Below are 18,332 nucleotides of genomic sequence, written 5' to 3'. Positions count from 1 at the left end.
CAAAGTGAGTTCTATATTATTTTTTTTTTTTTGTGGATCACATTTAATTTTTGAATTTAGTTTTGGAGGGAGGAGGCACCCTCCGCCAAAAAATTATATATTAGTTTCTTACCTACTTCAGTGTTATGATACAGAGATGGCTATAGCATAAAACCGAAATATAAATACATATAAAAATGGTCATATTTTAAAGAACCTTTATTAACATAATAATATAACAATATAATTTATTTTGATCGTAACAAATGGTTGAGTTTTTAATATCGTAAAAAAATAACGATCATATCGATTAAAATACCGTTTCTATTGGGACCAACAATTATCGCGAAAAATGGATACGACGCGCAAAATCAGCGTAAAAAAATTTTGTTGAGGAATTTTCAGGTTTTAGTAAACATTGATAATATCAAGCTTAAAAAACAGTTGCTATGTTATACTTTTCCTTAAAATATGTCTTATGATGGGAACTTTGGAGGAAAGAGCTCTTCCATTAAGAAGGTGTAGAAGTCCTACTAGAGTTGCACGGAAACGACTGCAAAATGGTATATCTGAGCCCGAATTGCATGACCCTTTAGAAACTAAAAAATCTGCAAATCAAAATGATATTCCTGCACATTTATATGGTTTGTCTAAACGTGTTGCTATAGTATTTTATATGCATATTAATCGAGTTTACTTTTTAAGTTATTTTTATTTAAGTTAATCTCAAACTTTTCTTTCTTAACTTGCCGATCATTTAGCAGAATTCAAATTTTTTTTGGTTTCATTAATATTATCTTTTTGATAAACGATAAATTGACATTATTTTATGATAAATGAAAAATTTAGAAAGAGTGTTTTAAAATTGTATTTATTCTGAAGTATGAAAAAACAATTACTTTAATTGCAGCAAATAAATTTACACACATAAAAGTTTGTTAGAGTTAGAATTGTTTATATATTTGGTTCTTATCCAGATTTTACCAAGTAAATTTTTTTTCATACTAAAGCTAATTACTTTAAATAAGATATTTACCAGTCTGTTAAATCATTTAAATCAAATTAATTTAAGTTTTCAATTAAATTAAGAACTTTAATTAATTTTGCCTGAAATTGAATTTTTTATTTTTTCAGGTTTCATGTAATGTCTATAACATATACATTGTATGTACCCTTTAAATTTTTGCTAAAATGCATTTGATAAAACACTTAAAATCCATTATTCATTAATCATTATTCATTAATCATTATTTGTCAGTTTTTAAAATTTGAAAAAGATTTTGAAAACTATTAATCTACCCTTATATAAAATCATTCTAGTATTGTAACCAGGATGTATAAAGATTTAGTTATATAAAAGATTATTTATATTGAATAATAATTTAGTTTTTCACTGTTAAACTTAAAATATTTTGCTCTTAGGACTTGATAAAAGTGAAGATAATGTGTTAGGTGAGCTTTTTTTTTTTTTTTAATTAAATATTTTCAAAACATTTCATTTGTCTTATATTACTTTGAAGTAGTTGATTGTTATAACAGTAATAAAAAACAGCAAAAAATGCTGAAAAATAGCTAGAAAAAAAATTAAATTATTATATATATATAATATTTTTGCGTGAAATTACAAACCTATAGAAAATTATGGCTCAAGTCATTGATTATGTAAAAAAGCCTATTTAATTTATTCAATCAAAAGTTAAAGCATAGTAGTATATAATAAATGCTTTCAGTGCTAGATTTATCTATAGGCTAATTAAACTGCGCTCTGGAGCCCCACAATTTTCAGGACTCCAAAATGAGTTCAAAAATGTTTTAGTTTTCTAGTTCTAGTTCTTAAAATTCTAATTGATAGGGTTTTTGATTGTGACAACAAAAAAAGGTCATCAAAAAATATTTGGATACCCCAAAAAATTGTTTTGGTTTTCCAAACCCCTGGCCTAGGACACACGAGGGTGTAAATCTGGCCCTAAATGTTTTTGATGTAAAAGAACATAACATTTAAAACACTAAAGTACAAAACTTTATTTATATATTATTCATATATATATATATATATATATATATATATATATATATATATATATATATATATATATATATATATATATATATATATATATATATATATATATATATATATATATATATATATATATATATATATATATATATATATATATATATATATATATATATATATATATATATATATATATATATATATATATATATATATATATATATATATATATATATATATATATATATATATATATATATATATATATATATATATATATATATATATATATATATATATATATATATATATAGAACTCCTATATGTTGTCCGAAAGTTTTTTCCATATTTTGTTGACAAAAAGTAAAAATTAAAATGCAAAAGCGGAATTTTTTTTTTTATTAATTGATAGACTGCCTGCCCCAACCAAACCCTCAGTCGATGTAACAGCACTCCGTTGCGAGTCAGGCTATTTGTCAGTTGATATAGCAGCACTCCGTTGCAAGTCAGGCTATTTGTCAGTCGATGTAGCAGCACTCCCTTGCGAGTCAGGCTATAAGCTAGTCGATGTAGCAACACTCTGCGCATGATTTATAGTAAAAAAAATAAAAACATTTTATTAAAAAAAATAAAAATAAAAACATTTTATTAAAAAAAATAAAAATAAAAACATTTTGTTAAAAAAAATAAAAATAAAAACATTTTATTTAAAAAAAAAAAAAAAAATGTTGTTTATATTGTTAAAAACATTCAGAATGTTTTAAAAGCATTCTGGTCAATTAAATTTGCGTTTTTGCGGCTTTTTTAAAAAACGATTAATTTGTAATTAAATTAATGGTTTTTACTTTCTGACAACACACAAATGTTGGACGAAAGTCAAAAGTAATTTAAAGTGACGTATATGTTGAATCACTCTTTTCCTTCCGCTCTTCCCAAAGATAACAAACTATAGATCTATATATATATATATATATATATATATATATATATATATATATATATATATATATATATATATATATATATATATATATATATATATATATATATATATATATATTTCTTATAATTTCCAAAGCTCTAATTAAATGATGAAAAAATTTGTTGTCAAATGTCAGAAAAAAATTACTCATCATAATTAATTATATTGTTTTAAATTATTTTATTTTTTTACATTCAGATAAATTATGCTTGTGATCTTGATTTGCAGAATATTCAAACTTATTATGATGGCCTATTTAAAAAACTTTAGAACATCTTATAAAAATCTAAACCTTTTCTTCTAGATGTCTTAATGCCCCTCCTCAGTTTTAGGGCTTTTCTTTCTGACAGTCTTAATGAAGGTTTTTAAATACAAATTTTCAAATTTTATATAGAATGCAAAATGTCAAAAAATGTATTAAAAATATTTTTGATGGAAAATGAAGAGTTCCATATTTTTTTAAGTCTTGTTTCTTCAACAAGCAAGGCTTAGTTTCTTTACAAGCAAGGCTTTGTTTCTTTACAAGCAAGGGTACTTGTTTGTTTCTTTGCATAATATATATTAGATCAATTTAAACACTTTTTGATATTTTTTTATATTAACAAATTTAAAAATTACACATAAAAATATTTTATTTACTTTAAGCAAAAATATATTTTTTAGCTCTTTAAAATCTATATACCATTTTGTGTGTTTTACAGATCATAAAAAGGATTTCCAGATAGCTACTAATGTCCTTAAATTAGAAGATACAAATGTTGTTGGTATGTATTAATGTTGTTGTTGTATATATATATATATATATATATATATATATATATATATATATATATATATATATATATATATATATATATATATATATATATATATATATATATATATATATATATATATATATATATATATATATATATATAAATATATATATATATATATATATATATATATATATAAAATATATATATATATATATATATATATATATATATATATATATATATATATATATATATATATATATATATATATATATATATATATATATATATATATCAAGCCTTCCCAGAAAACGTGTGCAGTTTTTTGTCTTGTATGTTCAGACATGAGTATTTTTAGACAACTTGGTCATGGTTGTTTGCAAGTTTTATTACCGTGGATTTCCCTAATTCTGAACAAAATTACAAATTCTAAAGTTGAATAACTCCACTTGTTTTTTGAATTTCAAATTAATTTTTTTAAATAAATAAACTGGAACCTAAACTGAATTTAATCATATCAAGCAACAAATATATTTATAATGGAAATATTGTTAATTTCTAATTTTAAAAAGTGAAGTTTTCATTCGGAATTAGGAACACGTGTTCTTAATTCCGAATGAAAACAAATAGGAAGCTTGTAATGCTTTCTTACCATTTAGTGATGTATTTTTTTTTTTAATCTCTTAAACAATTGCATTTTTAAATGGCAGTAATCCAAGGACTAAAACATTGCTCAGTAACCCCTTAATTTTGCTCACTGAAAATTATTATTTCATAACCCACCATTATTATAACTACGCCATTATTGTTTGCCATTAAATAGTATTGCAGTTAGTTTTTATTAAATAGTAACAATGTATCTGCATTTGTCTGTTATCTGTAAATTATCAAATCTGTACTGCTACGGTTGCTATCTCCAAATGAATACTAATTCATTCCAATGATACAATTCCAAAAATACAATTCCAAATGAATACTAATTAATTTGGAGGTGGCAACCTTAAATGTACTTTACTGATTTGATAGTTTTTAAAAAACTATAATTAAAAAGTTGTATTATTCAAAAAATATTGTTTTAAAACATCAAGCTACAAAAATTAAAACTAATAAAAGTTATTCACAATCCTTACACGCGAGTTCAATTGTTTTGTGATAATTGATAATAAAAGGAATACATGACCATTTAGAACACTTTTCTTATGAAACCCATTTGCTGCTTGTAGCTTCGTCTTAAAGGCGTCCGCAGAAAATACAAAGACGATTGATATGGTAGGGATTACAGCTGGCGGCAGGAAGACACTCAATATTTTGACTAGTAGACATCTTTGTTATTTCGTTAAATTTCTGAGACCTTTTTCGGGGTTTCTTATGTTCTTTTAATTATTGTTCCCTTTTCTTTACTACTGGAAAGAGGCTTTAATCTATCTCTAAGCGCACTTTTATTTTTATCAAGTGAAACTTGTGAATCAGTAGACTTTTCAGAAAAACAATTTTCAATTTTGTCATTTAATACGCATTACTTCTATATATAACTTTTTGTATTATATATGTATATTTATTTTATTATATTTATATGCACGTTTAGCTCATTTGGATAAAGTGTTATGTTTATATACAAAATGTCTGTGGCTCGATTCTCACAATTGTCCACATTTTTTTGTTTTTCTTTTAAATACAGCTGGTCATATGTTTGCTTTGTAAATATTTATCTTTTCTTATTTGTATATAAAAAATCTTTTTGTTGTATGTTTTTGAATGATGCACATCTCGTCACATTCAGATTTCTTTTATCATTTAAGCCTTGCAGTGTATTTTCTAAGTAAGGCGCACACATATATACATAGTTTTTAAGCTTTAATTGCAAATAGCATGCTGTCTACATATAACCTGTTTCATATTAACTTTCTTTTCCTGTACATTTTTTATCCCTAATATTTTAACAGAGACACATTTCTTTTTAACATTCGGCTTTGTGTGTGTAAAAAAGCAAAAAAATTAAAGAAGATGTTAGTCCCGCACCACTAACTTTTCATTAACGAAGTTTTCGCTTTATTCAAATGAGCTAAACGTGTCTATACTTATAATAAAATAAATATAATTATATAATACAAAAAGTTATACATAAAAGTATACACATTTATTACATAGACGTTTTCATAAAGGGACAATATATACTTGTTACATTACACAAATATTTTTTGCAAACACATTGCAATTTATATTTTCGCTTTTCCTCTTTAAAAAAAAATAAAAATAAATAAAGGAAAATCATTCTTTTTAATGGAGACTTAAAACTATTTTTTTTTTTTTTTGCTTTGCCTTATCTAATTATGTTGCTGAAAATAACAACCACTCTAAAGAAACAAAAATAAAAACAGTACATAAATTATTTAAATTATTAATTTCTTTTTATTTTTTTCTATTTAAATTTCTTTTTATTTTCTATTTTGTTAGTTTTGCTTTTTTGGTTTTTGAAACTTAGTTTTTTTGCAAGGAATAACATTATAAAACTTACAAACAGCCATGACCAATTTGTCTAAAATAAAATAATTGTATGCGGTTATGCAAGACAAAAAACTGCACGCATTTCCTGGGAAAGCTTGATATATATATATATATTTAGGGTAAACAGATATCTAATTTCTAACATTTATCTATATTTATATGTAAATATATACATACATGAATGCATTAGATACAGATTTTCACTAAGAAAATCGCTACTCTGCTACCATTTAAATTTAAAAATTCCATTTGAAGTTGTTCAAGTTACAGACTTTTTCATTACTAAAAATCAAGTGAAAGAAAAATGAATTTTCCATATGCAGTCAGGGGCTTTTCTTGGAAACTAATTTGGGTGGCATTACCTCCTCTTCTCGGCAAAATTTAGCGGAACTATTGCCGAATGTAAGCGTTTTTCGCAAAAAAGACATATACCATAAAAAAAAAGGTCCTCAAATCTGAATTTGGGCAGCGCTCTAATAGGGTCGACGCTGTTGAAAATAGTCTAAAATAGCCCCTTACAGTAGAATCCTGCTAACTCAGACCCTTGGATAAGTCAAACAGGTTTTAAATTCCCTTAAAACTTTTTTTATCAACTTACTATAAAATCAGCTTAAGTCATACCCTGGTTAAGTCAGACTATTCGCTAACTCATTTTGTTTTTTGTTAAATCTTTGTGTTAATAATAATTGAACAAAACCAAACATATTCACAAAGACATATTCAAAAAGAAGGAAATAAAATGACTGATAAAACAGTAACAAGATAAAACAAGCCTAACTACTGACCTAAAAGCATTTTAGGTCGGCAAAAAATTTCCTACAACGTTTCTATGTTTTATGGTAAAACCTTTGTATTAAATTTTTTTGCTGACCTGATACCGACCTCTAACAGATTAAGGTTGGCAAAATATTGTTGACCTCATTTTTCTAAATTCCGAGCGCTGGTTATTGATAATTTACAACTTATTTCAAAGTTATTTATTGCAATAATATTGTAAATAAATAGATAGAATTTATGAAAAGATTGAACAGTAAAAAAAAAAAAGTTTTACAGTAAAAAAATAAAAATAAAAACATTCAAAATGTTTTCATTTTTTAAAAATAAAATAAAAACATTCAAAATGTTTTTAAAAACATTCTAGTCTTTTAATTTGTGTTATTGTGGTTTTTTAAAAAAAACATTAAATTTAATTAGTTTCCTCAACTAAATTAATGCATTTTGTTGTAATCTAACCTTCATTTTGTCAGTTTAAATGCCATAGTTATAATAAATACCATAAATAAGAGCTGTTTTTTTTTTATCACAAACTGTATATTTAACGTCTTTACTATAGGTATATATATATATATATATATATATATATATATATATATATATATATATATATATATATATATATATATATATACACACACACCATAGTAAAGGGCTTAGATATACAGTTTGTGGCAAAAAAAAGCTCTTCGATTGTCTATGGTTTTTAAACTGACAAAATTAAGGTTAGATTATAACAAAACACAAAAATTTATTTGTGGGAAGTAATTAAATTAAAAAAAACCACAAAAATGCAAATTAAAAGACTAAAATGTTTTTAAAAACATTCTGAATTTTTTTTTAAATAAAAACATTCTGAATGTGTTTATTTTTATTTTTTTACTGTAAAAATGTGTGAAGTGCTGCTACATTGACTATCTTATAGTCTGCTGCTACAAGGAAGTGCTGGTATCTTATAGCCTGCTGCTACAAGGGAGTGTTGCTACATTTACTATCTTATAGCCTGACTTGCAACAGAGTGTTGCTACATTTACTATCTTATAGCCTGACTCGCAATGGAGTGTTGCTACATTGACTGAAGGTTTGGTTAGGGCAGGCAGTCTATTAAATAATAAAGGAAAAAAAAAAACTTTTTCCGGTTTTTAAAATAATTTTTTTTAAAAAAAACCTAAAACTGGCATTTATGGTAAAAACTTAAAAGCAACCATGCAAGGGTAAATATATATATATATATATATATATATATATATATATATATATATATATATATATATATATATATATATATATATATATATATATATATATATATATATATATATATATACTCTAGTGCTATTAGATGCACTTTTTCTACTTTAACGTTTTTTTTTTGATTTAAAACAGCTATTTCATATATTTTGAGTGCAAAAACATTCTATTCCTTTAATTTGCATTTTTGCAGTTTTTCAAAAAACTCACTAACCTAATTTTTATAACGTATTGTAATGTTATTTATTTTGAACATTTTGTTTATAAATTTACAAATAATTTTTTAGAGTATGTAGTTGACACTTATTTTATTTATCAAAATTATTTTATTTATTGAAGCACTTAGAGTATGTAGTAAACTCAATCTTTTGATTAATTATTTAGATTGAGACAAATGTTTTTTAAAGCAGAGTCAGTATTTTATATTATGATCCTTTGAATATATTTTAATACTTTCTAAGGATAAATTTTCTGAATACTTTCTTTTAAGTAGTACTTCTTATTCAACTTTAAAAAATAATTTTTGTTGTAGAAGCAGGAGTGATTGAAATGTCTAACAAAAGATTAACATGTTTGTCAGGATATGTCAGAATAAGTTAACAGTGTTGAGTTTGAATCTCACTTTGACAGCTTTTGATAATTTAGAAATATACAATAGTTTATTTCTAAATTATCAAAAATTTATTAAAAGACTGACAAATTTAAACAAAAATTAGTTTAAAGTAAAAAAAACTTTTTAATGCTAAATATGTCTAGTTTGTTTTTGAAACTGTTTACATCAGTTGATTTGATACTTTCCATGGCAACATGTTCCATAAATTTATTGTTCTTTTAATAAATTAATGTCTTTGTATAAACTTGGTTTGTTCACTGCTGTATTTGTTATTGTTACCTCTGCATGATTTTGAGAATGTTGGTTTGTTTTAAAGTTCTACTGTTTTAAATAAAAGTTTTCAAACTTGAATTAAAGCATCAAGCACATTTTCAAGCAGAAAGGTAAAGAATCAGAAATATTGTGCTGCTGTAAAACAACAGTTTTTCACATATATAATGGTGTGATGCAATAGATGAGTTTTCCATGACGTGACATCCAATTGTTTTTGTATGAAATTACATATCACATCATGTCACTGTGTTTTGTGTTAAAGATATCAAATGATTACAATTTAAGGTGTTTTTAAGAAAAAGTTGTTGTCTAGGTTAAAGTAGGTCGTATAACAGCTTTTTACATATCTAATGACATGATAACTGCATGCAAGTTTAGTAAGAGAAAGTTTTTAAGATCTAATGTTTTTGAAACCTAAATATAGATTTCAAAAATGTTTTATGGTGACCACTGTTATAAATCTTTTTTTTAAGTACATTTTATATTTAAAGTTTCCTTTTTTTTTTCAAAATTTTATTTTTTTACTTTTATTAATAAAATTTGAGGAAAATTTTTAAGATTTTAATTCATTTTCAATCTTTATTATTGCTAGGCTGCAAGAAAAGCAATAAACTGTAAGTAAAAGTTTAATCAGTGTTTAATTAAGTTGCACTTATTTTTTCTAAATTGTTTTTTTTATGGCTGTGCAATATCATAATGATCTGTATAATGTTTTATCATAAAAAATATTTATAATTATATTAGACAAAAAAAAAAAAAAAGTACAATTACATACAAATACATAAATTACTTGTTTTAAATTGTTAAACTAATGCTTTATTGCTTAGGTTACAGCGTAGTTGGCTGAAAACCATTCTAATAATATTTTGCATTGGAGTTGTTTTTGGTAAGAATTTGTTTTTAATACCAAAATTTTTTTTATGAAAATAAGTTTTTTTTCATTTTTTTAACTTTTTAAATACTTTTTCGTAAATAAAATTTATAATATTACTCTATTACTTATATTTTCTCTCTTAGTGGCTTTTTGGTTTGGAGCCAAAAATAATGTAAGCCTAATTTTTTTTACGTAGTTAGTAATTGTTACATATTATTCTTTTTAAAAATATATTGATTTAATATTATGCTTTTATTTATTTGTTCATAGTATGACGATCAAACTAATAATGATGTACTTTCAAGTTTGCAGTTGTAAGTTTTTAAAATATTTAAAAAATTTCTCTAGTTCTAAAAGTAAAAAGAATTTATTTTAATAATTTAGCCAGCAACCTGAAGCAGTAACTATTGAAGAACTGAATAAAAAAATTGCAGCGCTTGAGTTAAATTACACCCTTGTAGAGTCATTAAAACAGTATAGCAATCTACAGAAACAAACCATAGACAAGCTCCAACAGCAGGTGAAATTTTCATTTACTAATAACAAGAGGTTTATTTGCTGGGTTTTTTTTTAGTTTTTTTAATTGTTTTTTTTTTTAAATTAAGAAAGAACAAAAAATACTTAACACACAGGTTTATGTAATTCTACAAATTTTTTTTTAGCTTTCCATGATTTTTGGGATTAATTTTGTCTATATATTATAGTGTTATGTGTTTTTAATTGACACGTTTATGTATTATAGTGTTATGTGTTTTTAATCGACATGTTATGTATTATAGTGTTATGTGTTTCTAATCGACATATTTAGTATTGAAATCATTACTTATGTTTTAACTTGTTAAAACTAAATTCTTTTCAAATTAAAACTAAAGTGGTTTGTTAAAAATCTTTTTTTTCTAAAAATATTATGTCAAGTTTTAATGATAAATACAAGGAAATTTTTTTATTTTATTAAATGACAAGTTTATAGAAAAGTCTAATATTAAAACATATGTTGATTTCTGAAGAGTCCATTTTTTTTATGTTTTATTTGAAGGTGGAGGTTTAGTAAAAGCAGTTTTTTTTTTTTTTTAGATCAGTACCACAGTTAATGTAGTAAAGTCCCTGAGTGAGAAGTTGAATCTTTTGCAGAAAGAAGCAGAAGATGGTATTTTATTTATGTAAATATACATTGTAATGAAAAATTTCAACATTCAATATACATTTGAATATAAGTTTCAACCTTCAGTTTACATTTTAATAAAAAATTTCAACATTCTATATACTTTTTAATAAAAAATTTCAACATTATATATACATTTTAATAAAAATTTTTAACATTATATATTCAAATAAAAAATTTCAACATTCTATATACCTTTTAATAAAAAATTTCAACATTCAATATAGAATTTGTTACTTGAAGTAATTTTTCACATTTATTGAAACAAAAAAATAAAAAATTAGAATAAAATCCAGAGTTGTGAAATCAGTATTTTCCATCTATTCAAGAAGTTTTTAGTTTTTAATTTTATGAATTAATAGTTTCTAATTTTATGAATATATTGAGTATATCTGTGACAAGCTTTCAAAAATAAACTAAAATTCATGCAACCTTAGGAACATGATATTTTTTTTCAAATCTGATTTTATTTTTGGCAATACAACATTACTAATTGCAAACAACAACAAAAAATTAAACTTTTCACATAAAATACTTTTCTGTAGGTCATGGTCCTTTACAAAAAAGTTTTAATGGTATTCATGTTGCTCAATCTTGTTGATTTATTCTTTTAACTAATGTTAAAAATAGAGAAGGCAATGTCATAAAATAGAAGTAGAATGGAAAACACCTTAAAATAGAACAAAAATCAAAAATAATTAATAATTTCAGAATCTTTAATATATTAAATATAATAAATGAAAAGTGCAATACATTACATATTGTAGAATATCTTAAAATTATATGAACAAACTTGCTGAAAATTTTTTGCTCTAAAAAGACAAATAATGTTAACTTTATTACTTATATACATGCTTAATAGAACGAAATAGTTCAACAAAAGTTACATATTTGTTGTTCCTGGCATCATTTTTTTTGGGAGATAATTATAAGGAAAGTTATTTACCCAATCTATGTAATATACATATATAAGGTGTGTCAATGCTCTAGTAGTGATTTATTAGTAGTAGTGATTTGGCTTATTAGCTTATACCAATAATTTTGCCTAATCGATTACCGATAGCATAGGCTAGTAGGCTGAGTCACTGCCAATGTACATCTTAAGTTATAAGTCACATTTGACCTTTGCCATCAGTACATCACTAACGTATACATATTTTATTCTATTTTTTTTCGTTGAGACAGTTATTGTTTTATATTGTTTTTGTTAATTATTTTTGCTTATTTTATTTAAATATATTTATTTAAAGAAAGATGTGATAAGTGTACATACAATAATTAATTTAATAAGAATAACTTATGTTAAGTAGATTAATTTGATTCTTTTAAATTGTTTGAGTTTAATACTATTTAATTTACAAAAATATTTATGCTTTCTGAAATAAACAAACTAATGGGTTCTTTTAAAATAAATAATTATTTAAAAAGTATATATTTTCAATAATTATTATGCTTTATGTGCTTACTAAGAAGTATTTTTTTATTGAACAAGTGTGAACAAGGCTTTATTGTAAAAAGTTATTAATTTAGACAAAAAAAAAGTTGAAATGGATCAAAAAAGAAACGAAAATGGACTTTGTCAAGGAGATGTTCGTATTTTTTTAAATAGTTTTTTTAAGAACTTTATTATTTTTAAATAATTGTTTAATAGAAATGTTTTTGCAGTTGTTTTATTTATAATAGATTATTTGTTGTTATATCATTTATATATCATTGTCATTTTTGTTTTCTTGCTTTTCTAATATTAGGGTAATTTACTTAACAACACAACTTTTTTTAAATTACTTTTAGGAATGCAGATATTCATCTCAAAACATTTATGCCGTAACACAATCATTTTTAGAAGTTTACTCTGCAGACAAACTAGGAATACCTGACTTTGCTCTAGAATCTGCAGGTAGAATTAGTGCATGTATGTGTGTATGTATGTATGTATGTATGTATGTATGTATGTATGTATGTATGTATGTATGTATGTATGTATGTATGTATGTATGTATGTATGTATGTATGTATGTATGTATGTATGTATGTATGTATGGTTTGGTATGTATGTATGTATGTATGTATGTATGTATGTATGTATGTATGTATGTATGTATGTATGTATGTATGTATGTATGTATGTATGTATGTATGTATGTATGTATGTTTGTATGTATATATGTATGTATGTATGGTATGTATTTATAAATAATTATTATTTGTATCAGGGTTAAAAGGTTTAAATTATATATATACAGGCTTCAGCGGAAATGGCAGCTTTAGCTTGTGCTTGTCTCCACACCTGTGTAAGTCATAATAGCCAGCGCATAATATAAACTTTTTGGTTAAAAATATTAAATATGTTAATGTTTTTTATTTAGTTATTCTTAAGATTCCTCACATGTATAATTTCAACATGGATGAAAAAACTTCGAAAACTTCAAAAAAAACTTCAAACAGTTTTTTCAAACAGTGATACAAACTATTCTGTATAACTCATCCGTATTATGTTATAAATTAAATAATTAGTATGTTAAAATGCAGGAAAATACATACATGCTTTGCAAAAACAATTAAAATGTTCATGTTTAACAATTTTACTTAAGAGTGAAGAAATATATCGAAACAAAAACATAAAATAAAAAAAGTACACAAAATGAAACGCATACAAATAGCTCTAAGCAAAAACAAAAAGTGCAATGTAACTTTGAAAAACTATGATTTTAACTTCACAAGTATTCAACTCATTTATTAAAAGTTAAATTACATTAGTCTTTTTTAACAATTTGTTGTTTTTCCTTTTGTTATTATAGTGCTTGTCAAAATTTTTATATTCGATGACATTTTTATTCACAAAGAAGAAAAAATGAACGAACTTTTATAAAATACATAGAAGTACGATCAATTGTTTTTATAAAATGACGTTATTTTATATAACAGTTTTTATATTGTTGTTTAATTAAAATGATTGATGTTATAGCATTTTCATATTTTTATAATTTATATTTGTTTAAATCATTAAGTTATTAAATAAATATAAAAATAAAATAAATATTAATTGCAAAAAAACCTGTTAAAATAAAATAAAAAAGTTTTTTTTTTAATGTTTTTTGTGCCTTTTTATTGCTTTTTATCACAAATACTATTCCTAAATGAAGAAGGAAAAAACAAAAATTTAGTGGAAATATAAATTGTCATCAAAAAATAATAATTTAAATTTCTAGTAAAAAGCCTGCACTAGACTATGCAGGTGGGTGGCCCCTGTAGTCCGTCTATTTTAGACGGGCTATTCATAGCTCCTGCACTTATTTGCTTTTGCTGAAGCCTATACATATACATATATATATATATATATGTTTGTAACAAAAATTTTACAAGTATATATGCATAATGACCTTTTTTATTGTGCCATTAAAACTTATGAAATATTCTGTTTTTAAAAAATTCTTTACTTAAGCATTGTCTATGGGTTTCCGCACTAAGTATGGCATATATTTAAATGCTCTTCCGTGGCACTCTGTGACAAGACTGATAGTTCTTCTTAAAGCACCAAAAATAAAAATATTTGTATAAAAAAAGCTCTACATTTATTTTGCTTATTTAATAGAAAATTTGATAAAAGTTATAAAAATATAAAAGTTTTTCTGCTCATTAAAATCTTTTATATTTTCTTACTGTAATAAAATGCAGGAAGTTTAAGAATTATTACAACAATTAAAGATTCCACTATGCGACCACAAAATTCGTAAAAATATTTTTTTTGGCCAAAATTAATGCAAAATTAACTTGAAGTTAAAAAAAAATTTCATTAAAAGGTGTTCAGAAAGACATTAGCTACATTTTTATTCAATATGTCTTCCCTCAGCATCAATCACAATTTCAAGGCGACTCCTGAACCTGTGTGGAATAGGTGGTCTAGATGTAGTCCTTGGCCATCTTGTTTCATTCCTTTTTGATGAGAGCGTTCAGGGATTTGACACTGTTGTGGGGACATTGACAAGCCTTTGATTCTACATACGCCCAAATTGAATAGTCAAAAGGTAACAAATCTGGAGGTCCAGGTGGCTGTAACACTTTTGACCAGTGTTTTGGCAGGTTCTACTGTTTGATACAGAATCAACAGTAATCAATTTCTAGTCTGAGAGGAGGATGGTTGTTGGTCTCTTCAAGTGGGTCAGAAGTTTTTTTGATCTTTCCATTCTTTTTCCTTTGACACTTGGGAAAATATTGCCCTAAGATCCTTTCATATTAATTATCATTAGCCATTTTCCTCATTGACCTTACTGGATTCTGAGAAATTTGGCTCTTGACAGCCTTGATCAATTTAGGAGTTCGAATTGACCTCTTTAAAACACTGCCAAGCTTCTTAACATGCCAGTCATTTAAAAATATTTAAGCACAGTGTAAACAGTACTTAGAGGGTTGTTTAGCATCTTGGAAATGTCTTTAAGTGTGGTGCCATTTATGGCCAGGTCAACAATTGGGTTATCTTTACTACTCATTGGTTTATTTCAAAAATGCCTGTTATGTTTTTTTTTTATCTTAGATGCAACAATAATGCTTTTCTTTTATAAACAACTTTGCAAACTTGACCAAATTTTCAATAATGTTATAATGATATTACAAGGTGTTTCATACAAAGGATTTAAAGAAAAATCTCTCTGCACTCAATATCTGTGTTTAAAATGAAAAGAAAAAACTCTTTTTTTCTTACTAGTTCTATTATAACTTTATATTATAATTGTATAATTTTGCATTTCTATTACTAAAGTTCTGCTTTAATAAAGTTGACAAGTTGTTAGCCATTTCTATAGTTAAAATATAATCTCAAGCACTACAAAAAAATCAGTGACTGTTACACACAAAAAAAAATCAATTGCATTTTGTAAGCAAGAAGAGTCAATATGAAATTTAAACTTTATCTTCTTGATTTTCTAATCAATATCTAAAAATAGAGAAAGCAAAGTAGTTTAGATTCATGACAAAATTATAGTTTTGCGAGAGCCGCAAATTGCTGCCGTAAACTAGTTTAGGGAAGTGTGGTCAAGAGAAAAAGCTAAAGCTCTTGACCACATTTGCTGCCCCATCCCAAACCCTCAGTCAATGTACCAGCACTCCATTGCGAGTCAGGCTATTTGTCAGTGTATGTATGTACTGAAGCCGCCGGCAGCAGGCTATTTCAGTGTGACATCAGAGTGCTCATCTAAACTAGCAATTTAAGTTATATATATATATATATATATATATGTGTGTGTGTGTGTGTGTGTGTTTGTGTGTGTGTGTGTGTGTGTGTGTGTGTGTGTGTGTCTGTGTGTGTGTGTCTGTGTGTATATTTATTGTATCATTTATTTTTATTATATTTATTTATTCATTTGCATTTAAAAAAAATACAAAATGGCGATACTGGTTAATATAGTATGCAGTGATAATGAATAGCGAGATAAAGCAAATGTAAAAAGATTAATTTACATGGTTGTGTATAATTTTTATTAAAAAGTCAAACTTTATTTAATGGAATGGAGAGAGAGTTGATTTTTAAATAGTCCTAGTAAAATATTTATTCAGCAATATCTTTGAAAAAATAAAGATTATGCATAAAAACAAACAAGATTCCATTTTGGTCAAAAATCTTAACATATACACATCATAACATATAGTTAACAAAATAACAAAATAAACACTGTAGGCTTAAGTTCAAATTTATCATAACTTATCATAAGTTCAAATTTATTACTAAAGAACTTGTGCTTACTTTTAAAACTCTTTATCATTATTGCATCTTCCGATGTAAAATTCAAGTTTTAAATCAGATAATGCAATCATACCTGACACTAATAAAAAAGTATTAAAAAACAGTTATTTACTTAGTAGAACCATTAATACAAAACCACAATGTGTACATAATAGTAATGCCATGATTATGAAATTATCCTGACCAATCAGTTTAATCTTGGAAAAATTTCTTTGTAAACAATTTGAATTGTTTACCAGGTATTTACAAGAGATTGACTCATATTGAATATCTTGAAAAGTTTTAAAATTTATTGTAATTTTTAAAATAAAATCTTTTACTATATTTTTATATTTTTGTGGTTCGTTCTCTTCCTAATATCAATATCTTAAATAACAGAAATATAAAAATATTGAATAGCAGACCCAATACCTATAATTTGAATTGATTAAACAGATTCAATAGGCGTATGTTAGTTTAGGTTAACTTTTTAGAGTACAAATAAAAAGGTAGAATGTAAAAAGTTCTTTCCATAGCATAAAAAAGAAAAAAATTTTTAGTTGCTATATTGAGCAAACCATTGTTTTAGTTTTTTTCAATGTACAAGGTTTGTATTATTTTTGTATTTTCTTTTTTACAACTTACAACTTGCTGACATCTGCAAATAATTTGATGCCACCATCACCCTCAATACAAAAAGTTGATAAAAACAAAAAACTAAAATGGACCATAAGGTCTTGAGGAATTTCATTCTTTACAAGAATGTTATTCTCATACAAGTTGCTCATAAAAATTATTTATATGAAGCTAAAGTCTATATTATAAAATCTTATATCCAAAATTTTTAAAAACTTACTGTCAAAGATGAAGGTTTTGTAAAAGATACAGGTCTTATACATTTTTTTTTGTAAGTGATATGAAGTTTTCATAATCATTCTGTATTTTTTTTGGCTTCCTCTTACACTAATAATATTTATTTCATAAGATATTTTATTGACTTATAGCACTGTATACAAAAAAAAAAAAATTCTATTTTTTAAGGAGGAAGTATTCACATGCCACATCATTCTGAGACTTGTGAATCTGGTTCACCCATTATTAAAGTCTTTGGTTTACCTTTATGGAATGATCCACGTTCTCCTCGCAGCATAATAAATTCAGATAGTTTGCCAGGATCCTGCTGGCCAATGAAAAGCAGCAAAGGATATGTAGTTATAAAGGTTTGCTTATTTAAGTATTATTCTATATTGTATATAAAATCAATTAAAACTGCAAGATTTTTTTTAATTAGGTTTTTTGAAATCATTTTTCTTGTAGTGTTTTTAAAAATGTTTTTAGGTCATTCAATATAGTTTTCCAGTTTTCCAAAATAATTTCTTTTAATGCCATACACTAGTTTTCTAAAATAATTTAACAAATATT

General features: G+C 24.6%; 1 protein-coding gene across 2 annotated transcripts in view; it reads left to right on the top strand.

The window, feature by feature from the left end:
* Positions 1-330: 330 nt before the first annotated feature.
* LOC100201140 (SUN domain-containing protein 3) overlaps positions 331-18,332 on the top strand; it is a 25,286-nt gene continuing 7,284 nt past the window's right edge. The window contains exons 1-12 of one of the 2 annotated variants that reach the window (XM_065803311.1): positions 331-542; positions 1,402-1,431; positions 3,683-3,745; positions 9,751-9,772; positions 9,986-10,044; positions 10,176-10,204; positions 10,303-10,346; positions 10,417-10,552; positions 11,107-11,179; positions 12,725-12,783; positions 12,986-13,091; positions 17,952-18,130. In XM_065803311.1, coding sequence (XP_065659383.1) covers positions 458-542; positions 1,402-1,431; positions 3,683-3,745; positions 9,751-9,772; positions 9,986-10,044; positions 10,176-10,204; positions 10,303-10,346; positions 10,417-10,552; positions 11,107-11,179; positions 12,725-12,783; positions 12,986-13,091; positions 17,952-18,130 — 885 coding nt within the window. In that variant the 5' untranslated portion in view covers positions 331-457. Of the gene's footprint in view, positions 624-1,401; positions 1,432-3,682; positions 3,746-9,750; positions 9,773-9,985; positions 10,045-10,175; positions 10,205-10,302; positions 10,347-10,416; positions 10,553-11,106; positions 11,180-12,724; positions 12,784-12,985; positions 13,092-17,951; positions 18,131-18,332 lie in introns of both variants that reach the window. The other variant, XM_065803310.1, reaches the window with a different exon arrangement.

This window comes from Hydra vulgaris, chromosome 08 (genome assembly GCF_038396675.1).
Source record: "Hydra vulgaris chromosome 08, alternate assembly HydraT2T_AEP".
Lineage (NCBI taxonomy): Eukaryota > Metazoa > Cnidaria > Hydrozoa > Anthoathecata > Hydridae > Hydra > Hydra vulgaris.
The sequence above is the reverse complement of the archived record's forward strand: the minus strand, read 5'-3'. Positions and strand labels throughout refer to the sequence as shown.